The sequence below is a fragment of the Melanerpes formicivorus genome, unplaced genomic scaffold (genome assembly GCF_026170545.1).
Source record: "Melanerpes formicivorus ecotype bairdi unplaced genomic scaffold, bMelFor1.0.p_v2 SCAF_89, whole genome shotgun sequence".
In the NCBI taxonomy this organism is placed as follows: domain Eukaryota; kingdom Metazoa; phylum Chordata; class Aves; order Piciformes; family Picidae; genus Melanerpes; species Melanerpes formicivorus.
Window position 1 is genome coordinate 708,350 of NW_027142441.1, and position 24,447 is coordinate 732,796.

Sequence of the window (24,447 nt, forward strand, 5' to 3'; positions counted from 1 at the left end):
AGATAGAAGGAAGCCATGTTTTACACTGAGGATGGGGAGAGCCTGTCCCAGCTTGCCCAGAGAGGTGGGAGAAGCTCCATCCCTGCAACCACTCCAGGTCAGGTTGCTTGGGGCTCTGAGCAGCCTGCTCTAGCTGCTGACTGCAGGTGGCTTGGACTAAATGGCCTTCAAAAGTCCCCTCCAACCCAAACCAATCTGTGATTGTATGATTCTGTGAAAGATTTTGGACCAAAGGATTGGGAAACTCAAATGAGTTTGGGCCAAGGCTGATTTGGCTGGGGTAGTACCTAAATAATTCAGAGTACCCAGCATTTGGGTACATACAATTGGTAGTTTTGATACAGTTCAAGTCTGAGGAGCAGCTGTAAAGGTTGTGTCTGTCCTTGATATCAATCCAGGCTGGGGGATGATGAGATTGAGAGCAGCCCTGCAGAGGAGTTGGGGGTGCTGGTGGGTGAGGAGCTGGAGAGGAGCCAGCAATGGGCACTGGCAGCACAGAAGGCCAAGGGCAGCCTGGGCTGCAGCCAAACCAGTGTGCCCAGAGCTGGAGAGAGAGGATCCTGCCCCTCTGCTCTGCTCTGGGGAGACCTCACCTGCAGGGCTGTGTCCAGCTATAGCACCCCAAAGCATGAGACACATGGACCTGATAGAGAGGGTCCAGAGGAGGCTACAAAGGCTGCAGAATCTCTGCTGTGGGGACAGGCTGGGAGAGTTGGGGCTGTGCAGCCTGGAGAAGAGAAGGCTGCAGGGAGACCTTAGAGCTGCATTTCAATACCTGCAGGGGAGCTGCAGGCAGGCTGGGGAGGGACTGTTCAGAAGGGGCTGTGGGGAGAGGATGAGGGCAATGGTTTGAAACTGGAGCAGGGCAGAGTTAGGTTGGACACCAGGAGGAAGTTCTGCACAGTGAGAGGTGAGACACTGGCACAGGCTGCCCAGGGAGGTGGCTGAGGCTCCATCCCTGGAGACATTCAAGCTCAGACTTGCTGTGGCCCTGGGCAGCCTGCTGAGTGCAGGGGGTTGGACAAGATGCCCTTGGAGGGTCCCTTCCAGTGCAGTGCCACCTGTGAGTGTCTGGGTTTAGGATTACCTGTTGGTAAGAAGCCTGAACCTTCCAAGCAGATTGCAGGAGGTTAATTTTTAGTCCTGGTTCATTCATTCAGATGAGATTTGCTAAGCAGGGCTCCAGCAGCTGAGTGAGTGCTGCTCAGTGGATTATGAATGCAGCAAGGGCAGCTGCAGGCACTTCCCTGTTCTCAGCACTGGGCTGAGGTTTAGCTTAGGTTTAAGTAAGAGCTCTGGGCTCAGGTTTAGCTTAGGTTTAAGTAAGAGCACTGGGCTTAGGTTTAGCTTAGGTTTAAATTAGAGCTCTGGGCTTAGGTTTAGCTTAGCTTTAAGTAAGAGCACTGGGCTTAGGTTTAGCTTAGGTTTAAGTAAGAGCACTGGGCTCAGGTTTAGCTTAGGTTTAAATTAGAGCTCTGGGCTTAGGTTTAGCTTAGGTTTAAGTAAGAGCACTGGGCTTAGGTTTAGCTTAGGTTTAAGTAAGAGCTCTGGGCTTAGGTTTAGCTTAGGTTTAAGTAAGAGCACTGGGCTCAGGTTTAGCTTAGGTTTAAGTAAGAGCACTGGGCTTAGGTTTATCTTAGGTTTAAGTAAGAGCACTGGGCTTAGGTTTAGCTTAGGTTTAAATAAGCACTGGGCTTAGGTTTAGCTTAGGTTTAAGTAAGAGCACTGGGCTTAGGTTTAGCTTAGGTTTAGGTAAGAGCACTGGGCTTAGGTTTAGCTTAGGTTTAAGTAAGAGCACTGGGCTTAGGTTTAGCTTATGTTTAAGTAAGAGCACTGGGCTTAGGTTTAGCTTATGTTTAAGTATCTTTATGTTCAAATGTTGATGATTTCCTTTTTGTCTCCTGCTTCTTTTTCAGCAGCAGACCTCTCACCTGAAAGTCTGTAGGTAAGCCCTTCAAACTGCTTCACACTCAGCCTCAGGCTTGTTTTGGCTCCAGCCTCTTGGTTGCTTCGGAGAGTGGCACAGCAAAAAACAATGCAGAATGAGAGGCACATTCCCCTGGGCAGTGAGCTGAGGTTGCAGCACAGCAGCAATTCCATGGCTTTAAGTTGCATTTCCTTTCCTTGGCATTAACACTGACTTGAATGGATTCATAGTTTTCTCCTTATTCAATAAATAATCAAACCCTTCCCCCCCAAAATCAATCAAAAAAAGCCAGCAGGGCAATCTCTCTGAAGAACAAAGCAGAGCTGTGAGGGTTGTTTTGGAAAGGAGATAGCCATCAGGGTTGAAGTTCCAGTGGGTAAACCTTCAGCAGTAAGGGAATTCATGTGGGAGAAGTGGCAGGATGAGGGGCAGTGGATTGAAGCTTGAGGAGGGGAGATTGAGGCTGGAGATTAGGAAGAAATTCCTTCCAGTGAGGGTGGTGAGACACTGGCACAGGTTGCCCAGGGAGGCTCCCAGTTCTGGAGGGAGAGGAGGCAGGCAAAGAGTGAAGGGACAAAAATACATCTGTTTGGGATGAGGTGAAGTGGTTAATTCCTCTTTTCTGCACAGGAGGAATATTGAACACTCAGGCAGGCTGGGAGAGTTGGGGCTGTTCAGCCTGGAGAAGAGAAGGCTCTGGGGAGACCTCAGAGCAGCCTTCCAGGACCTGAAGGGGCTCCAGGAGAGCTGGGGAGGGACTTGTGACAAGGGCTGGGAGTGCCAGGATGTAGGGTGATGGATTGAAGCTGGAGGAAGGGAGATTGAGACTGGAGATGAGGAAGAAATTCTTTGCAGTGAGGGTGGGGAGACTCTGGCACAGGCTGCCCAGGGAGGCTGTGGCTGCCTCCTCCCTGGAGGTGTCCAAGGCCAGGCTGGATGAGGCCTTGAGCAAGCTGTGCTGGTGGGAGGTGTCCCTGCCCATGGCAGGGGGTTAGATGATGTTTAAGGTCCATTCCAACCCTCCTCATTCCAGGATTCCATGAAGCTCAACCTGCCTTTCCTAAGAAAGAGAAGGTTTGTGGGATCCACTTCTGCTGGGGTCATTCATGCTGAGCTCCACAACCTACCACCCCCCCTTGGCCCTGGTTGGTTGGGCTTCCCAAAGGAGATAGCAAGGGACAAGCAGAAGGCAGTCAGTCCTGTATGCAGAGTTTCATTCTTCCCCTCCTTGAGGAATTTGCTGTCCTCCACATCCTGTATTCTTTTAGCTGTACTTAGAGTGGATAATGTTTGGTTATTATTTAGAGTACTTAGAGGCATCCTCCTCCTCCTCCTTTCTCCCTGTGGTTTCCACTCTCTGCCTTGCTGTGGCCTTGTTGTCACGCTGGATCCTTAGCCAGGCTGTTTGAGCATCTTTGTGTTCTGTCTTTTCTTTTCCTCCCTAGAGAGCAGGAAAATGAACTGCAAAAGCAAATGTTTGTTAGCCTGCAGTGTGTTCAGTGCAGCCTCAGCCACAGGTGAAGGATTTATTCAGTCCAAGCCACTGGACTTAAGGCCTGGTGCTGGCCTGAGGCTGTTCCTAGTGCAGCACCGTCCTGTGCTCTGGAGTCACAGCAGAGCTCATGGTGGAGTCACCTCTGCTGGCAGGGGTGCAGTAAGCAATTCACCTTAGGAAGGAGCTTTCAGGTAGCAGAAAAGAAGACTGAGAAGGGATTTAATCAATGTTTATCAATATCTGAGGGCTGGGGGGTCAGGAGGGAGGGGACAGGGACAGGCTCTGCTCAGTTGCTCCCTGGGATAGAACAAGGAGCAATGGATGTAAGCTGCAGCACAGGAGGTTCCACCTCAGCATGAGGAGGAACTTCTTGACTGTGAGGGTCCCAGAGGCCTGGAGCAGGCTGCCCAGAGAGGTTGTGGAGTCTCCTTCTCTGGAGCCTTCCCAGCCCTGTCTGGATGTGTTCCTGTGTGACCTGTGCTGGGTTCTCTGCTCCTGCTCTGGCAGGGGGGTTGGACTGGATGATCTCCAGAGGTCCCTTCCAACCCCTGACATCCTGTGGGCTGTGATCCTGTGAATTCACAGCCAGAAATGGGTTGGTTTTTGGCTTTCTGAAGCAGCCTTCAGAGGTCAGATGGCAAGTGAAGAACAATATTCCTTACCAAGGCCCTGCTGGTGCTGCCTGCTGGGGTGTTCTGTGCTGCCTCCCCTCACATGCAGCCTCGCTGTGCACGAGCTGTGAGCAGTGCATGACAGGGCACTCAGTTCTGGTGGCAGAGATTACCTGGGAAACAGGGAATGAGAGTGAAAGAGGGGAAGTGGCAGGGGGAAACTTGAGTGGAATTGGCTGTGCTGTGCTGAGGGGACAAAGGCAGTGACCGGCTTGTTTGTCTCTCTCTTCTCCGCAGCGTGCTGCTCCTGCTGGCAGCAGCGGTGTGCCTTCCCTGCTGTGACACACAGGTGAGCTCTCTGCCAAGCAGCTCTGCTCAGAGCTTGGTGTGTGACAGCCTCTGAGCATGTGAGGGGTGCAGCTTTCACCTGTAAGTCAGGGCAGGCTTCCTGCCAAGGTGCTGTACATGTGGCCTGTGTTGGGGTCATGCTGCGCACTGTGTGTGCAGGGTGGTGAAACCTCTGAGCAGGGCAGACACAGAGCTGCTTGGTGAAGGGGGTGGCTGAGGGAACCACAGTTTAACTTCTGACAGGGCTTAGAGCAGGTTACCTGGGGATGAACAAGGGGCTGGAGAACCTCTCCTGTGGGGACAGGCTGGGAGAGTTGGGGCTGTTCAGCCTGGAGAAGAGAAGGCTGCAGGGAGACCTCAGAGCAGCCTTCCAGTACCTGAAGGGGCTGCAGGAGAGCTGGGGAGGGAGGTTTGACAAGGGCTGGGAGTGCCAGGATGTAGGGTGATGGATTGAAGCTGGAAGGAAGGAGATTGAGACTGGAGATGAGGAAGAAATTCTTTGCAGTGAGGGTGGTGAGACTCTGGCACAGGCTGCCCAGGGAGGCTGTGGCTGCCTCCTCCCTGGAGGTGTTCCAGGCCAGGCTGGATGAGGCCTTGAGCAGCCTGGGCTGGTGGGAGGTGTCCCTGCCCATGGCAGGGGGTTGGAACTGGATGAACTTTGAGGTCCCTTCCTCCTCAAGCTGTCCTATGACTCTGTGGTGGCAGTGGGTGCACCCCAGGCCAGGAGTGTGTAGGAAGGGCAAATTAACTTACAGCCTGGGCTGGTGGGAGGTGTCCCTGCCCATGGCAGGGGGTTGGAGCTGGATGAGCTTTAAGGTCTCTTCTAACTCCAACCTTTGTTTGAAGCTATGAACTAGAGCTTCTCACCCAAACTAGCTGAAAGCCTGGGGGACTGGCACAGGCCCTGTCTCTAAACAGGACAGGAAAGGCTTTAGTCCTTGTAGGCTTCTGCAGCTATCTGCTCCTTCTCTGTGACACAGCTCCCACTGCCTCTCCTTGCTTGGGGAGGCTCACTGCAGGGGAGCAGCCTTGGGGGTGCCTACAGGAGTGTGCAGTTATTTATGTGGATGTTCTTTGTTTCAGTTTGATCCAAATGGTTATTTCTGGGCCCTGATTCACTTGATCTGTGTGGGTAAGTCATTTTCTCCTTGGAAATAGAACTGGGAAGAGTTAAATGTGCTGGGCAAGCCAATCAGCCTTATGATGATATTTAAGGCTCTTGATGTAAGAAAGAATGAAGCTTAGCAAAGGTAAAGTGCAGTCCTGCTACAGATTGTACATTGAAAGCTGAACAAAGCAGATACTGCTCTCAGCCAGCAATGGGTGACAAAGTTGATGGCATCCAGAGGGACCTGGACAGGCTGGAGAGGTGAGCTTGAGAGAACCTCATGAGGCTCAATAAGGCAAAATGCAAGGAGCTGCACCTAGGCTGGGGCTGTCCTCAATAGCAACCCAGGCTGGGGGATGATGAGAGCCAGAGCAGCCCTGCAGAGAAGGACTTGGGGGTGCTGGTGGGTGAGGAGCTGGAGAGGAGCCAGCAGTGGGCACTTGCAGCCCAGAAGGCCAGTGACAGCCTGGGCTGCATCAGAGCAAGTGTGGCCAGAGATGGAGAGGGGAGATCTTGTCCATCTGCTCTGCACTGGGGAGACCTCACCTGCACTGCATGGGAGCCCCAGCATGAGAGGGACATGAACCTGATGGAGAGGGTCCAGAGGAGGCCACCAAGATGATCAGAAGGCTGCAGAACCTCTGCTGCATGGACAGGCTGAGAGAGTTGGGGCTGTTCAGCCTGCAGAAGAGAAGGCTCTGGGGAGACCTTACAGCAGCCTTCCAGTACCTGAAGGGGCTACAAGAAGAGCTGCAGAGGGACTGCTTGCAAAGGCCTGCAGGAACAGGACCAGGGGCAGTGGTTAGAAATAAGAGCAGAGCAGATTGAGATTGGATGTGAGCAACAAGTTCTGCACCAGGATGCTGCTGGAACACTGCAACAGGTTGCCCAGGGAGGTGGTTCACAGAATCACCAAGGTTGGAAGAGGCCTCAAAGATCATCCAGTCCAAGCTGTCACCACAGACCTCATGACTAAACCATGGCACCAAGTGCCACATCCAATCCCCTCTGGAACACCTCCAGGCATGGGGACTCCACCACCTCCCTGGGCAGCACATCCCAATGGCTAACAACTCTCTCTGGGAAGAACTTTCTCCTCACCTCCAGCCTAAACCTCCCCTGGCACAGCTTGAGACTGTGTCCTCTTGTTCTGGTGCTGCTTGCCTGGCAGAAGAGCCCAACCCCCACCTGGCTACAACCTCCCTGCAGGGAGTTGGAGAGAGCAAGAAGGTCTCCCCTGAGCCTCCTCTTCTCCAGGCTAAGTAACCCCAGCTCCCTCAGCCTCTCCTCACAGGGCTGTGCTCCAGACCCCTCCCCAGCTTTCTTGCCCTTCTCTGGACACCTTCAAGTCTCTCAATGTCCTTCTTGAACTGAGGAGCCCAGAACTGGACACAGGACTCAAGGTGTGGCCTCAGCAGTGCTGAGCACAGGGCACAAGGACTTCCCTGCTCCTGCTGGCCACACTCTGCCTGATGCAAGAAGCCTGGTTGAGGTCCCATCCCTGGAGCTATTCAAGGTGAGGCTGGACAGGGCTCTGGGCAACCTGATCTAGTTGGGGATGTCCCTGCTGAGTGCAGGGGGGGTTGGACTGGATGCCCTTTGGAGGTCCCTTCCAACCCAACCCATTCCATGGCTCTATGTACCTACAATTTCAGTCAGCACTGAGCTCTTCTGGGAGCCTGGAATGGCTGCCTCCCAGGAGTCACTTCCTTCTGAGGGGAGAAGAAACATGCAAGCAAGCAAGCAAGGACTTGTAGCTGGAGCCTTAGTGCAAACACTGCTTTGATTAAAACATGTCAAAAACTATTGTAAATGACCTTGGAATGTGGTCCCAGAGGAAGGATGTGGAAATGCTAAGGAGGGGTTGTGCAACCCCATGCATCCTAAAAAAGGTTCACAAGGGCTTGCATGACCTCTCAGGCTTCCTGCCCTCTTCTGCAGGCTAAAGAGCAACTTGGATAAATCATAGTTTACAGCTTCACAGATGGCATTGAGTTAGGAAGGACCCTCCAAGGGCATCTTGCCTAACCCCCCTGCACTCAGCAGGGACACCTCCAGCCAGAGCAGGCTGCCCAGGGCCACAGCAAGTCTGAGCTTGAATGTCTGCAGGGATGGAGCCTCAACCACCTCCCTGGGCAGCCTGTGCCAGTGTCTCACCTCTCACTGTGCAGAACTTCCTCCTGATGATCTACATGGTGAAAGGAGCTTCATCCCAAATCTGCACAGAGGTGAGGGACTTGTCTCAAGTGACATTAGATAATGTCACAGGCAGTGGAAGGAGGGGGAAGCCCTCACAGAGGAGACTCTTCTTGAACCCATTGCTGTGTTAGTGTGACTGCAGGACCCTCTGGTCCATCTGCTTCTCCCTCAGCAGATGGAAAGCAGGTGACAGCTCTGGACAACACATGTGGCTCCTAGAGATTGCACTGGGCTGGAAGGGACCCTCCAAGGGCATCTTGTCCAACCCCCTGCACTCAGCAGGGACAGCTCCAGCCAGAGCAGGCTGCCCAGGGCCACAGCAAGTCTGAGCTTGAATGTTGCAGGGCTGGAGTCTCAGCCACCTCCCTGGGCAGCCTGTGCCAGTGTCTCACCTCTCACTGTGAGAGTTCACCATCACAACTTCCTCCTGCTGCCCAACCTGACCCTGCCCTGCTTCAGCTTCAAACCATTGCCTTCACCCTATCCCCACAGCCCCTTCTGAACAGTCCCTCCCCAGCCTGCCTGTGGGTCCCCTGCAGATACTGAAGTGCAGCTCTGAGGTCTCCCTGCAGCCTTCTCTCCTCCAGGCTGCACAGCCCCAACTCTCCCAGCCTGTCCCCACAGCAGAGGTTCTCCAACCCTCAGATCATCTTTGTAGCCTCCTCTGGACCCTCTCCATCAGATCTACATCTCTCTTGTGTTGAGGGCCCCATGAGTGGCCCCAGCACAGCAGGTGAGGTCTCAGCAGAGCAGGGCAGAGCAGGGGGGCAGAATCCCCTCTCTTGACCTGCTGGCCATGCTGCTTTGGATGCAGCCTGGGATCCTCAAAAACCTGGAAAGAGCCAGCCCCAGCAAACCTGAATAACACAGGAGTAGCAACATTGAACTAGGAGATGTGTGTCCTTTTGGAGTGGCTAAGAAGGGATTGGTGTTTGGTTCTGAACTGTCCTGTAGCCTTCAGCACTGCTGAGGCCACACCTTGAGTCCTGTGTCCAGTTCTGGGCTCCTCAGTTTAAGAAGGACATTGAGAGACTTGAAGGTGTCCAGAGAAGGGCAAGAAAGCTGGGGAGGGGTCTGGAGCACAGCCCTGTGAGGAGAGGCTGAGGGAGCTGGGGTTGCTTAGCCTGGAGAAGAGGAGGCTCAGGGGAGACCTTCTTGCTCTCTCCAACTCCCTGCAGGGAGGTTGTAGCCAGGTGGGGGTTGGTCTCTTCTCCCAGGCAAGCAGCACCAGAACAAGAGGACACAGTCTCAAGCTGTGCCAGGGTAGGTTTAGGCTGGAGGTGAGGAGAAAGTTCTTCCCAGAGAGAGTTGTTAGCCACTGGGATGTGCTGCCCAGGGAGGTGGTGGAGTCCTCATCCCTGGAGGTGTTTAGGAAGAGCCTGGCTGAGGCACTTGGTGCCATGGTTTAGTCAATCAGATGGTGCTGGGTGAGAGGTTGGACTTGATGATCTCTGAGGACTTTTCCAACCTGGTTAATTCAATTCCTCTCCTCTCCCTTCTCCTCTCCTCTCCCTTCTCCTCTCCTCTCCCTTCTCCTCTCCTCTCCTCCCTTCTCCTCTCCCTTCTCCTCTCCCTTCTCCTCTCCCTTCTCCTCTCCCTTCTCCTCTCCCTTCTCCTCTCCCTTCTCCTCTCCCTTCTCCTCTCCCTTCTCCTCTCCCTTCTCCTCTCCCTTCTCCTCTCCCTTCTCCTCTCCCTTCTCCTCTCCCTTCTCCTCTCCCTTCTCCTCTCCCTTCTCCTCTCCCCTCCCCTGTGAGTGACTCATCCATGTGTTAAGTCTTGTCTGCAATTAGAGATGATTCCTTCCCTCCTTGTCTCTGTGTGTGTGTGTGTTCATACCACAGCACTTCCAGGGCAGAGGTTAGGTGTTTCTGTTGATTTGTGTCTAGACATCCCTTTGGAAAATGTTGGTAGCATCCAACTAAGCAATAACATTTGCCTTTTATGCTCCCTTGAGGAAATCAGATGTGGTAAACATTGGCTCCTTCAGAGACAACAACCAGCTGAGGGGTTTGCACTGCCCAGCCTTGCTTCCCCCAGTGAGTGCTGTAATTGCTTTCTCCAAGTCAAGAGGGCTCATTTGTAAAGCAGAGCGAGGCCCCAGGGGTGGAAAGCTGCTGAGGGTGTCTTCAGGAGACCTCTTCTGCCTGCTTGAAGCACCAACACAATGCTTGTGCTCAAAAGAAAGCTTCCTTCCATTCCTCTTGGGTTGGAGAGCAGTGGGAGGCAGGGCTGGTGGGGGGTTGTGTAATTAGATTCCCCAGTTTGGGTAATTAGATTTCCTATCAAGTGACAGAGTGAGGATGCTGCAGGAAAGGCCAAGAGAGGAAGTAACTTAGAATCATGGAACTGTTCAGGTTGGAAAAGACATCAAAGCTCCTCCAGCCCAACATCAGCCCAGCCCCACCATGGCCACCAAACCCTGGCCCCAAGGGCCATGGCCACAGCTCTCTGGAACACCTCCAGGGATGGGGACTCCACCACCTCCCTGGGCAGCCTCTGCCAAGCCCTGACCACTCTTCCAGCAAAGACATTTTGCCTCCTCTCCAACCTAAGCCTCCCCTGGCACAACTCCAGGCCATTTCCTCTCCTTCCATCACCTGAGCCGAGGGAGCAGAGCCCAACCCCCACCTCCCTGCAGCCTCCTCTCAGGGAGCTGCAGAGAGCAATGAGGTCTCCCTCAGCCTCCTCTTCTCCACACTCAACACCCCCAGCTCCCTCAGCTGCTCCTCCCCAGCCCTCTTCTCCAGACCCTTCCCCACCTTGGTTGCCCTTCTCTGGACCTGCTCCAGCCTCTCAATGTCCTTCTGGGAGCAAGGGACCCAAAACTGACCCCAGCACTCAAGCTGTGGCCTCCCCAGTGCCCAGCACAGGAGGACAATCCCTGCCCTGCTCCTGCTGCCCACACCATTGCTGCTCCAGGCCAGGCTGCTGGTGGCCTTCTTGCCCACCTGGGCACCCCCTGGCTCATGTTTAGCCAGCTGTGAAGCAGCACCTTCAGGTCCTTTTCTACCTGTTCCTGGAGGTGTTCAAGAGAGGATTGGATGTGGCACTTGGAGCCAGGGTTTAGTTCTCAGGAGGTGTTGGGTGACAGCTTGGGCTTGATGATCTCTGAGGTCTCTTCCAACCTTATTGATTCTGTGATTCTTCAGCAGGACTGGCAGAAGCTCAGAGTGTGACAGTGCTCTGCCCTGGTGGCACTTTGAAAGCCATGGGTTTGAAGGGATAGGTTTGCTTTGCTGACATCTGAGGTGTCCTTTGTGCCATGTTCTGAGCTGTAATGCAGAGAGGTTCCTCCTCTGATGGTAGCATATCCAAAGGAGCTGTGGTTTGTCCTTGTGCTTGCATGCTGGGGCAGTGACACTTCTGCTCTCCATTCCAGGGGCTTACAAAGTGTTTCACAAGTTATGGAAGCCCAGCTCTTTAAGGTAAGGAATCTCCAGGTTGCTTGCTGGCAAAGAGGGGTAGAGGCACTGGAGCAGTCAGGGGGCTGTAGGGGGCTCTGTGTTACCAGTGTGAGCTGAGCCACCCTTGGCCACACCTTGGGTCCTGTGTCCAGTTCTGGGCTCCTCAGGTTAGGAAAGAGGTTGAGCTGCTGGGAGGTGTCCAGAGAAGGGCAAGAAAGCTGGGGAGGGGTCTGGAGCACAGCCCTGTGAGGAGAGGCTGAGGGAGCTGGGGTTGCTTAGCCTGCAGAAGAGGAGGCTCAGGGGAGACCTCATTGCTCTCTCCAACTACCTGAAAGGTGGTTGTAGCCAAGTGGGGGTTGGGCTCTTCTCCCAGGCAAGCAGCACCAGAACAAGAGGACACAGTCTCAAGCTGTGCCAGGGGAAGTTTAGGCTGGAGGTGAGGAGAAAGTTCTTCCCAGAGAGAGTTGTTAGCCATTGGGATGTGCTGCCCAGGGAGGTGGTGGAGTCCCCATCCCTGGAGGTGTTTAGGAAGAGCCTGGATGAGGCTCTTGGTGCCATGGTCTGGTTGATTAGGTAGAGTTGGGTGATTGGTTGGACTTGGTGATCTTGGAGGTCTCTTCCAACCTGGGTGATTCTGTGATGCTGTGGTTCAGCACTAAGAACTCCTCTTGCAAGAAGAGCCTGAGTGCAGATCACACTGGTGTATGGGTATGGATAGTTACACTGCCTGCTCAAACACTGAGCTAGTTTCAGACTGTATTAGCAAAGGAGGATGACTCAGTTCTGCACTTACTGGCACAGACATTAAGAGGAAGTGTCAGTTTGTGTTAGCCTGGTAAGCTGTTTGGGTTGAATCTGTCAGCATCTGCCTTAGCCACACAGTCTCACAAGTGCTCCATGGAGTCTCCTGAGCCTTCTCTTCACCCCTGAGCCTTCTCTTCTCAAGGCAGAGCTGGCTTAGTCCAGCCTGGAGAGTGCTGAGAGGCCTGGCAGCCCTGCTGTGTGAGGCAAGGCTGAGAGCTGAGTGTGTTCAGCCTGCAGAAGAGAAGGCTCAGGGCAGACCTCATCACCATGGAGCAGCAGCTAAAGGGAGGCTGCCAGGGGGATGGAGACTCCCTGTGTCCAAGGAGCCCCATGGGAAGGACAAGGGGGGATGGGGCCAAGGCACTGCTGGGGACATTCCCATGGCACTGCAGGAGAAAATGTTTGCCCCTGAGAGCAGTCAGAGAGTGGAATCATCTCCCAGGGGCAGCAGGGGAGTCCCCTCCATGGGGCAGTTGGAAGGCTCAGCTTGGCAGGGTGCTGGGCCAGCTCCTTTCAGCTCTGCTGTCAGCTGCAGAGGTTGGAGCAGGTGCTCCCTGGGGTCCCTTCCAGCCTGCACTCTGTGTTGCCACAGCACAGGAGTGGATGAGTGCCTTAAACACCTTCAAGCCCTGCACCAACCCCCTGTGTGTGGCAGAGGTTCAGGCAGACAGTGGGTGTCTGGGGAGCAGCTGGCATCACTCCTGCCCAGGCTGTGCTCTGCAGCTCTGTGTGGCTGGAGATGGAGAGGCTGCCACTGCCTGGTGCCTGTGTGTGCCTGCCCCTGGCTGCACAGAGTGTGGAGCAGCTCATGGAGCTGTGAACCATTTGCCAGCTCTCTGCCAGGGCTTAGCTTGCTCTGGGGGTTCCTTGGGGTTGTTCAGCCTGGAGAAGGCTGAGAAGAGAAGGCTCTGAGGAGACTTAATAGCAGCCTGCCAGTACCTGAAGGGGCTCCAGGAGGGCTGCAGAGAGACTGTTTGGGGGTGCTGGTGGAAGAGAAGCTGGCCAGGAGCAGGCAGGGTGAGCTTGCAGCACAGGAGGCAAATCACAGCCTGGGCTGCATCCAAAGCAGTGCTGCCAGCAGAGCCAGAGAGGTGATTCTGCCACCTTGCTCTGCTCTGGGGAGACCTCACCTGCAGTGCTGTGAGCAGGGCTGGAGCCCTCAGGACCTGGAGCTGATGGAGAGAATGCAGAGGAGGCCCTGAAAATGCTCAGGGGTTGGAGCAGCTCTGCTATGAGGACAGGCTGAGGGAGCTGTGAGAAGGCTGAGAAGAGAAGGCTCCAGGGAGACTTAACAGCAGCCTGCCAGGACCTGAAGGGGCTACAGGAGGGCTGCAGAGAGACTGTTTGCAAAGGCCTGCAGGGATAGGAGCAAGGGCAGAGGTTTGAAAGTAGGGCAGAGCAGATTGAGATTGGATGTGAGGAACAAGTTCTGCAGCAGGAGGCTGCTGGAACACTGCAGCAGGTTGCCCAGGGAGGTGGTTGAGGCTCCATCCCTGGAGCTATTCAAGGAGAGGCTGGACAGGGCTCTGGGCAACCTGCTCCAGTGGAGGATGTCCCTGCTGGCTGTGGGGAGGTCAGACTGGCTGAGCTTTGGGGCTCCCTTCCAACCCAGCCCATTCTATGGGTCTGTGATTCTTCCCTTTCAATGAGCCTCCCCCTGCCAGTCCCAACAGGAGCATTGTGCACATGAGGTGCAAGTGAGCATGCTGTCTGACCTCATGGCAGTGTGATCACATTCACAGGTTATGGGTGTATATAATGATCCTATAATGGTCCTGTTGGCTACTGGGAGCATGGTGCAAGGCAGTCCCTAGCATTAGGTGGTACCACAGTGCTGCTTGCTGGGCTGATCCCTGACAGCAAAGAGCTGCAGTGCTAAAAAGAAACCTTTTTCTCTTTCCCTTCTCTCCCAGTGACCTGGACCAACAGTACCTCAACTATGCATGCAGGTAATAAGCCTTTGATACATCACAGCTGGGTTTGTGAAGGCCAACCATGCCCTGGGCTGCAGCCAGAGCAGGGAGAGCAGCAGCACAGGGAGGACAAAGAGGGTCCAGAGGAGGCAACAAAGAGGGTCCAGAGGAGGCAACCAAGAGGCTCCAGAGGAGGCAACCAAGAGGCTCCAGAGGAGGCAACCAAGAGGCTCCAGAGGTGGCAACCAAGAGGGTCCAGAGGAGGCAACCAAGAGGGTCCAGAGGAGGCAACAAAGAGGACCTAGAGGAGGCAACAAAGAGGGTCCAGAGGAGGCAACAAAGAGGACCTAGAGGAGGCAACCAAGAGGACCTAGAGGAGGCAACCAAGAGGACCTAGAGGAGGCAACAAAGAGGACCCAGAGGAGGCAACAAAGAGGACCCAGAGGAGGCAGCAAAGAGGACCCAGAGGAGGCAACAAAGAGGACCCAGAGGAGGCAACAAAGAGGACCCAGAGGAGGCAACAAAGAGGACCCAGAGGAGGCAACAAAGAGGGTCCAGAGGAGGCAACAAAGAGGATCCAGAGGAGGCAACAAAGAGGACCCAGAGGAGGCAACAAAGAGGACCCAGAGGAGGCAACAAAGAGGGTCCAGAGGAGGCAACAAAGAGGACCCAGAGGAGGCAACAAAGAGGACCCAGAGGAGGCAACAAAGAGGGTCCAGAGGAGGCAACAAAGAGGACCCAGAGGAGGCAACAAAGAGGACCCAGAGGAGGCAACAAAGAGGACCCAGAGGAGGCAACAAAGAGGGTCCAGAGGAGGCAACAAAGAGGATCCAGAGGAGGCAGCAAAGAGGACCCAGAGGAGGCAGCAAAGAGGACCCAGAGGAGGCAACAAAGAGGACCCAGAGGAGGCAACAAAGAGGACCCAGAGGAGGCAACAAAGAGGGTCCAGAGGAGGCAACAAAGAGGATCCAGAGGAGGCAACAAAGAGGATCCAGAGGAGGCAACAAAGAGGACCCAGAGGAGGCAACAAAGAGGGTCCAGAGGAGGCAACAAAGAGGGTCCAGAGGAGGCAACAAAGAGGATCCAGAGGAGGCAACAAAGAGGCTCCAGAGGAGGCAACAAAGAGGGTCTAGAGGAGTCTGAAGCACCTCACTATGAGGACAGGCTAAGAGAACTGGGGCTGTTCAGCCTGGAGAAGAGCAGGCTCTGGGGAGACCTCAGAGCAGCCTGCCAGTACCTGAAGGGGCTCCAGGAGAGCTGGGGAGGGACCTTATACAAGTGCTTGGAGTGCTAGGATGGTGGCTTCAAACTGGAAGGAGTTGGATTCAGATGAGCCATTTGGAAGAAATTAATCCAAGTGAGGGAGGTGAGACACTGGAACAGCTTTCCCAGGGAGGTTGTGGATGTCCCCTCCCTTGAGGGGTTCCAGGCCAGGCTGGATGAGGCCTTGAGCAAGCTGTGCTGGTGGGAGGTGTCCTTGCCCATGGCAGGGGGTCGACACTGGATGGTCTCTTCCAACCCAAGGCATTCCATGAATCTGTGAATCTCTGATGTATGTTCTCAGTTCCAGCCCTGGCTGGCTTAGAGAACCCCCAGCTCCCAGTGCTGCAGTCTTTCTTCAGCAGAATAAACCATTATTTAGAATAAACCTTTATTTAGAATAAACCAAACCAGGTTGGAAGAGACCTTCAAGATCATGGTGTCCAACCCATCAACCAATCCAACACCACCTAAACAACTAACCCATGGCACCAAGCACCCCATCAAGTCTCCTCCTGAACACCTCCAGTGATGGTGACTCCACCACCTCCCCAGGCAGCACATCCCAATGGGCAATCACTCTCTCTGTGTAGAACTTCTTCCTAATATCCAACCTGAACCTCCCCTGGCACAGCCTGAGACTGTGTCCTTTTGTTCTGGTGCTACTTGCCTGGGAGAAGAGACCAACCCCCACCTGGCTACAACCTCCCTTCAGGGAGTTGGAGAGAGCAATGAGGTCTCCCCTGAGCCTCCTCTTCTCCAGGCTAAGCAACCCCAGCTCCCTCAGCCTCTCCTCACAGGGCTGTGCTCCAAACCCCTCCCCAGCTTTCTTGCCCTTCTCTGGACTCATTCCAGCAAGTCAACATCCTTCCTAAACTGAGGAGCCCAGAACTGGAAACAGGACTCAAGGTGTGGCCTAACCAGTGCAGTGTACAGGGGCAGAATGACCTCCCTGCTCCTGCTGGCCACACTCTTCCTGATGCAGGCCAGGATGCTATTGACCCTCTTGGCTGCCTGGGCACACTGCAGGCTCATGTTCAGCCTACCATCAACCAGTACCCCCCAGGTCCCTCTCTGCCTGGCTGCTCTCAGCCACTCTGCCCCCAGCCTGTAGCACTGCCTGGGGTTGTTGTGGCCAATGTGCAGCACCTGGCACTTGGATGTGTTCAATCTCCTGCCCTTGGCCTCTGCCCATCTGCCCAGCCTGTCCAGGTCCCTCTGCAGAGCCTCTCTACCCTCCAGCAGATCAACTCCTGCCCCCAGCTTGGTGTCACCTGCAAATTTACTGCTGATGGACTCAATGCCCTCATCCAGATCATCAATGAAGATGTTAAAGAGCACAGGGCCCAGCACTGATCCCTGGGGCACACCACTGGTGCCTGGCTGCCAGCTGGCTGTGGCACCATTCACCACCACTCTCTGGGCTCAGCCTCCAGCCAGTTCCTAACCCAGTGCAGTGTGCTCCCATCCAAGCCAGGGGCTGACAGCTTGGCCAGCAGGACGCTCACTGGAAGAAAGAAGAGAGCTAAGCTGAGTGCCTTGGGTTTGTTGGCTGTGGTTGTGAATGGAGATGCCAGTATGCACCTGGGGAGGGAAGGAGGTGTTCATCAGGATTTTCTTTCCCATCACCCTGTGCAGCAGTGGTCTGTCACTTCCAGAAACAATATGTACAGGGTAACTCCCTGGCAGCAGCCCACTGCAGAGACCAGAACTTGTAGGGAATTGCCAGCAGGGGAGGCAGTGCTTACAGAGCACCCAGAGCAAACAGCCTGCAGAGCCCTGGGTGGCACTGAGCCGTTCAGACTTGCAATAGTTTGCCTGATCTGGGGAGATAAAAGTGGTTTTGTTATGTGGTAGTTAGCAGAAGAGCCTGAGTCACTGCCCAGGCTCACCTGGGCTTTCTTGTTCAGAAGAGCCCCAGAGCTCAGTCCTGCCCCCAGAGAGCCATGGAAGTCAGCACATTGGCTCTGCTTGGCTTCCAGGAGACTTCTGTCAGGCTTTGTTTCAGGTAAGACAGAGAGAGGCTTAGCTAGGTGTTCCACATCCTGTACAGGTTGACCTCTCTCCTTGGAATGGTAGCTGAAGTTGTATGGGAACACAACAGAACCAGAGAACTGAGTCAGCTGGAAAAGCTCTCCAAGATCATCAGTCCAACATCAACCCAGCCCCACCATGGCCACCAAACCCTGGCCCCAGGTGCCATGGCCTCAGCTCTCTGGAACACCTCCAGGCATGGGGACTCCACCACCTCCCTGGGCAGCCTCTGCCAAGCCCTGACCACTCTTGCAGCAAAGACATTTTGCCTCCTCTCCCCTGGCACAACTCCAGGCCATTTCCTCTCCTTCTGTCACCTGAGACTAGGGAGCAGAGCCCAGCCCCCACCTCACTGCAGCCTCACAGTATCACAGTTGTCTAACTGTCCCCTTGAGGAATGCTTCTTCACAGAGTCACAGGATCACCAAGGTTGGAAGAGACCTCAAAGATCACCAAGTCCAACCTGGCACCACAGAGCTCATGACTAAACCATGGCACCAAGTGCCACATCCAATCCCCTCTTGAACACCTCCAGGGATGGGGACTCCACCACCTCCCTGGGCAGCACATCCCAATGGCCAAAAACTCTCTCAGGGAAGAACTTTCTCCTCACCCCCAGCCTGAACCTCCCCTGGCACAGCTTGAGACTGTGTCCTCTTGTTCTGGTGCTGCTTGCCTGGGAGAAGAGACCAACCCCCACCTGGCTACAACCTCCCTTCAGGGAGTTGGAGAGAGCAAGAAGGTCTCCCCTGAGCCTCCTCTTCTCCAGGCTAAGCAACCCCAGCTCCCTCAGCCTCTCCTCACAGGGCTGTGCTCCAGACCCCTCCCCAGCTTTCTTGCCCTTCTCTGGACACCTTCAAGTCTCTCAATGTCCTTCTTGAACTGAGGAGCCCAGAACTGGACGCAGGACTCAAGGTGTGGCCTCAGCAGTGCAGAGCACAGGGCACAATGAGCCTTCCCCAGCTTTGGTGTCCTCCTCTGGGCCTGCTCCAGCCCCTCAGTGATAGATCTGTTTCAGGTGAGAGGTTGTATGAGGTGTCTCCAGAGTGTCCTTCCCAAGCAGCTTCTTTTGGTTGTTCAAGCAGATGCTTTCCCCTCAGCTCTGCTACTTCCCTGGGGGAAGGTTCACCCTGAGAGCAGCAAACCCCCAGCTGTCAGTTCCTGGCCTTCAGGCCATCTGATGCATTCTCTGGCACACAACTAACCTGCTTTTTCCCTTTTCAGTGTGGTGCTGTTGGCCTCTGCATCCCATCCAGCAGGTAAAGTGGATTGAGTTGTTCCTTTCCTAGCTTCCCTTTCCTTTCCATGCCTGGTTATAGAGGTCAAACCCTGCTGTAGGGTTTTACCCCTGGCATTCAACAGGGGTATGCCCAGTGAGAAGCTGTCCTGTAGGAAGAGGACAGAAGGGTGTGGAATATGGTGTGATTGGCATGGGATTTGCTAACACCTTGGCAAGGCAGCATGGGACAGACAGCAAAGAGCAGCTTTTGAGGTGGAACATGGTACAGAAGTGCTCCCACTTCAGAGCAGTGTCCCAGCAGTCCATACAGAACTGAGTTTCCTTCTCTGCTTTGCCCTCAGTGCTGTGCAGAGATTTTGAGGGCCAGGAGGAGGAGCAGAGGGCTGGAGCTGCTCTGCTATGAGGACGGCCTGAGGGAGTTGGAGTTGTGCAGGCTGGAGAGGAGAAGGCTCCCAGGAGACCTCATTGTGGCCTTCCAGGATCTGCAGGGGGCTCCAAGAAAGCTGGGGAGGGACTTTTGAGGGTATGAGGGAGGGATAGGACTGGGGGGGATGGATCCAAGCTAGAGGAGGGGAGATTTAGATTAGACCTTAGGAAGAAGTTGTTCCCCATGAGGGTGGTGAGAGCCTGGCGCAGGTTGCCCAGGGAGGTGGTGGAAGCCTCCTGCCTGGAGGTGTTTGCAGCCAGGCTGGATGTGGCTGTGAGCAACCTGCTGTGGTGTGAGGTGTCCCTGCCCATGGCAGGGGGGCAGGATGATCCTTGAGGTCCCTTCCAGCCCTGACAATTCTCTGATTCTATGACTCTGTGTTTGGTTGCTTGCATAAGGGAGATCCCAGGGCTTGAGCCCGTGGCAGCATTTGAAGTAACTAAAGGCTTAACCTGGAGAAAAGGAGTGTTTGATGGTGGCTGATATTGCTATCACATTCATGGTTTGATGGTTAGAAGGATAAGAGTGGTGGTCTGTGGCTTTCAGCAGTCCTCCCCAGGCAGAGAAGCCCAGGAAGGAGCATTTCAGCAGATGCTCTCTCTGCCTTCTGCCTGCTGGTGCATATTGCCTGTGTAGCATTGCCCCACTCAGACAGGCACAGGCCTGCAGTTCAACCAGTGAAAGATGGAGCTTAGCTTCCTCCAAATCTGCAGAGCCTGAAGGCCAGAGAGCTGCTGGGAGCTGTTACTCCCAAGAACACCCAGGGCCCAGGTTCCTGGAAAGGAAGTGCTTGAGAGCTCTGCTTGGATCTGCTTAAACCTCTCCACCAGCACTGTGTGACAGAGTTCAACAGCCAGAGGGGAAGCAGACAACATCTGCCTGTGTTTCCTGTTGCCTCAGGAGGAGCTGTCATGAGCTTGGCAATAAAAGAAGTGGATGTGATGCACATCTGTCCTCTGGCAGCTGTTGCTTCAGGAGGATCTTCTGAATACTAGCGAAGAATATTCTGATGTAGACCTTTCCCCTTCTGTAGAGTCATAGAATGGTTTGGGTTGGAAGGGACCACAAAGCTCATCCAGTTCCAACCCCCTGCCATGGGCAGGGACACCTCCCACCAGCCCAGCTTGCTCAAGGCCTCATCCAGCCTGGCTTTGAGCACCTCCAGGCTTGGAGCCTCTACAGCTTCTCTGGGCAGCCTCTTCCAGGGCCTCACCACCCTCCTGAGGAAGAACTGCTGCCTAACTCCTCATCTAAATCCAGCCTCTTCCAGTTTGAAGCCATCCCCTCTCATCTTCTCACTGCAAGCCCTTGGAGCAAACTCCTCCTCAGCTCTGCTTTTCCAGGCTGGCTGTGAACACCTCGAGGGAGGGGGTCAGCCACAGGCAGGCTCTGGCTGGAAGCAAGGTCAGAGGGAAATCATTAAACACAGCAGAAATGTGGAAAGCATCATGAATGAGAGAGCAGCCAGCTGTAAAGGCTCCAGGGAATGTTAAATGTTCATCTAATTGCTGTTCCCCTGCCTCTCACAGTGGCTAATTTCCCCCCCCCTCTATGTTCCACTGAGTATATTGCTTTGTCCCCCAGGTGATCTCTTCAGTGCCTTGGATTTCCCATTCCTGTACTTCTACAGGTTTCATGGCAGCTGCTGTGCCAGGTAACCTCTCCAGAGGAGGATGTGTGGATGTTTTCAGAATAAGAGAGCCCCCTGACCCCCAGCCTTGACTCTCAGCTGCAAATCTGGGGGCATGCAAAACCTTAGTGGCTCTGCTGTCTGCTGGCATAAGCCAGTGAAACTGCAGAGGTTTGGTGGCTCTCTCTCTCTGTGGCCATGTACCTGGTGGCCTGAGGTTTAGAAGGTGCTGGGACAGGCTCACAGGATGTTAGGGGCTGGAAGGGACCTCTGGAGATCATCAAGTCCAACCCCCCTGCCAGAGCAGGAGTGTAGAATCCAGCACAGGTCACACAGGAACACATCCAGACAGGGCTGGAAAGGCTCCAGAGAAGGAGACTCCACAACCTCTCTGGGCAGCCTGCTCCAGGGCTCTGGGACCCTCCCAGTGCAGAAGTTCCTCCTCATGTTGAGCTGGAACCTCCTGTGCTGGGGTTTCCATCCATAGCCCCTTGTCCTGGGAGGATGTGTGTTCATTGGGGTGAGTGCATTCTGCTCAGGACAGCTCCCAAGGCACCAGGAGAAGGATTTTTAGCTAAGGTAGCAAAGCTTCTGGAAAAATACCCTCTCTTAAATGCTTCTCAAGTGGGATTAAGGCCTTGTAAAACCTGCTGTTTGCAGTGATTATGAGGTATTAGTCTTCAGCAGTGTCTGAGTGTGCTTGGATTTAGCTGCCTGTACAGCTTGTTATTTGGCAGAATGCTCTTGGGGGATGAAAGGGAAAAGCTTTACCAAGCATTCCTTTAGCTGGAGTAGCAAAAGTTCACTGACCAATGGAGCAGTACTCACAGGATAATGTAACTATGATTCCCAGAGAATCACAGAGTGTGAGGGGCTGGAAGGGACCTCCAGAGCTCATCCAGTCCATCCCACTGCCAGAGCAGCATCACCCAGGGCAGCTCACACAGAACACATCCAGGTGGGGGTTGAATACCTCCAGAGAGGGAGACTCCACAACCCCCCTGGGCAGCCTGCTCCAGGGCTCTGGCACCTCACAGGGGAAAAATCCTTCCTCCTGTTTCCATGGCACTTCCTCTGCCTCAGCTTCCACCACTGCCCCTTCTGCTGGCATTAGGCATCCCCCAGCAGAGCCTGGCTCCAGCCTCTGGGCATCACCCTGCACAGCTTTAGCAACAGCAAGGAGCTCACCCTCAGGCTCCTCCTCTCCAAGCTCCAGAGCCCTCAGCTCCCTCAGGCTCTCCTCATGAGGAAGATCTTCCACTGCCTTCAAGCATCTTTGTGGCTCTGTGCTGGACTCTCTCAAGCAGTTCCCTGAGGTCTTTCTTGAGCTGAGTGGCCCAGAACTGGACACAAGATTCCAGGGCAGGGTAGAGGGGCAGAAGAACCTCTCTGACCTGCTGCCCACAGCCCTTCTAATCCAGCCCAGGATGCCCTTGGCCTTCTTGGCCACAGGAGCACATTGCTGGCTCATGGTCACCCCTGAGGTCTTCATTATCTCAAAACAATGGATTCCTGTCTTTCCCTCCCCCCCCCCCCCCAAGCCTTTATTTCAGGGGCAAATAATAATAACAATGAACAAATCATGCCAACTGCTGGCAAAAAATCTTTCCTGACTGCTAGGGATTTTTCTTACTTCTATCTCTGGCTTTTCCATGAGAAGGAGGGATAAAATAGCAGTCTGAAGTAGTTTCCCTGATAAAAAGCCACAACCAAATCAACAACAACAACAAAACCACCAGAAAAATCCCTCCCCCAAAACCCCCAAATAACCAACCCCCCCCAGCCTAAATAATGTTATTTTTTGGCACAAAAGGGTGGGGGAGCCACACCACCAGCAGCTTGCAGGTAGGGGTTAATGAGTAAGTTGTTCCATGGCAAGTAGGTCACACTGCCTGGTGGCTATGGGGCAGGCTGGGGATGTGGTCTGCCTGAACTGCAGCAAGGCCTTTGCCACCATCCCCCACAGCAAACTCCTGGCCAAGCTGTCAGCCCCTGGCTGGGACAGCAGCTCTCTGAGCTGGGTTAGGAAGTGGCTGGAGGCTGAGCCCAGAGAGTGGTGGTGAATGGTGCCACAGCCAGCTGGCAGCCAGGCACCAGTGGTGTGCCCCAGGGATCAGTGCTAGGCCCTGTGCTCTTTAACATCTTCATTGATGATCTGGATGAGGGCATTGAGTCAGTCATCAGCAAGTTTGCAGCTGACACCAAGCTGGGAGCAGATGTTGGTCAGTTAGAGTGCAGAAGGGCTCTGCAGAGGGACCTGGACAGGCTGGACAGATGGGCAGAGGCCAACAGGATGGCATTCAACAAGTCCAAGTGCCAGGGGCTGCACTTTGGCCACAGCAACCCCAGGCAGAGCTACAGGCTGGGGGCAGAGTGGCTGAGAGCAGCCAGGCAGAGAGGGACCTGGGGGTGCTCGTTGATGGTAGGCTGAACATGAGCCAGCAGTGTGCCCAGGCAGCCAAGAGGACCAAGGGCATCCTGGCCTGCATCAGGAAGAGTGTGGCCAGCAGGAGCAGGGAAGTCCTTGTGCCCTGTGCTCAGCACTGCTGAGGCCACACCTTGAGTCCTGTGTCCAGTTCTGGGCTCCTCAGTTTCAGAAGGACATTGAGAGACTTGAAGGTGTCCAGAGAAGGGCAAGAAAGCTGGGGAGGGGTCTGGAGCACAGCCCTGTGAGGAGAGGCTGAGGGAGCTGGGGTTGCTTAGCCTGGAGAAGAGGAGGCTCAGGGAAGACCTCATTGCCCTTTACAACTACCTGAAAGGTGATTGTAGCCAGGTGGGGGTTGGTCTCTTCTCCCAGGCACCCAGCACCAGAACAAGAGGACACAGTCTCAAGCTGTGCCAGGGGAGGTTTAGACTCGAGGTGAGGAGGAAGCTCTTCCCAGAGAGAGTTATTAGCCATTGGGATGTGCTGCCCAGGGAGGTGGTGGAGTCCCCATCCCTGGAGGTGTTCAAGAGGGGATTGGATGTGGCACTTGGTGCCATGGTTTAGTCATGAGGTCTGTGTTGATAGGTTGGACTCAATGATCCTTGAGGTCTCTTCCAACCTTAGTTATACTGTGAGACTGTGATACTGTGATTAGAGAGCAGCCTGAAGAGCAGCAGCCTGACTTTACTCAGCCTTTAGTCAATGCCTGAACAAAGCCTGTGGTGTCTGGAGGTGATGCAAGCTCTTTGTCTGCCAACTTTTCTCTCTCCAGAGGGGATTAATGCTTCAGGTCTGCATTAGGACACCCCCCCAAGATGCTTGTCAAGAGGTTGCTTGGTTGCAGTTCAGGTGCTTTGTTAACAAGCTTTCTCCATGCCTTGCAGTGGACTGCTGGGATTCTTTCTGATGTTGCACACAGTGAAGCTCAAAAGCAGCACAACCTCAGGGCAATATGCAGCATGGAGTTTCCTTGCCAAGGTAATAATAACAATAACAATAACAATAATAATAATAATAATAATAATAATAATAATAATAATAATAATAATAATAATAATAATAATAATAAACAACCAGGTTGGAAGAGACCTTCAAGATCATCGTGTCCAACCCATCAACCAATCCAACACCTGATTAGGTAATTAACTAACCCATGGCACCAAGCACCCCATCAAGTCTCCTCCTGAACACCTCCCATGATGGTGACTCCACCACCTCCCTGGGCAGCACATTCCAATGGGCAATCACTCTCTCTGTGTAGAACTTCTTCCTAACCTCCAACCTAAACCTCCCCTGGCACAGCTTGAGACTGTGTCCTCTTGTTCTGGTGCTGCTTGCCTGGGAGAAGAGACCAACCCCCACCTGGCTACAACCTCCCTTCAGGGAGTTGGAGAGAGCAAGAAGGTCTCCCCTGAGCCTCCTCTTCTCCAGGCTAAGCAACCCCAGCTCCCTCAGCCTCTCCTCACAGGGCTGTGCTCCAGACCCCTCCCCAGCTTTCTTGCCCTTCTCTGGACACCTTCAAGTCTCTCAATGTCCTTCTTAAACTGAGGAGCCCAGAACTGGACACAGGACTCAAGGTGTGGCCTAACCAGTGCAGTGTACAGGGGCACAAGGACCTCCCT

General features: G+C 54.2%; 1 protein-coding gene across 1 annotated transcript in view; it reads left to right on the plus strand.

Annotated features, from left to right (window-relative positions):
• The window catches only part of TMEM241 (transmembrane protein 241), a gene marked incomplete at its 3' end in the record, with an annotated part of 49,646 nt that extends 25,816 nt beyond the window's left edge, over positions 1–23,830 (plus strand). The window contains 8 exon segments of the mRNA XM_068165455.1: positions 1,920–1,945; positions 4,331–4,382; positions 5,465–5,513; positions 11,068–11,113; positions 13,810–13,845; positions 18,328–18,362; positions 20,355–20,424; positions 23,710–23,830. Coding sequence (XP_068021556.1) covers positions 1,920–1,945; positions 4,331–4,382; positions 5,465–5,513; positions 11,068–11,113; positions 13,810–13,845; positions 18,328–18,362; positions 20,355–20,424; positions 23,710–23,830 — 435 coding nt within the window.
• Between the last annotated feature and the right edge of the window lie 617 nt (positions 23,831–24,447).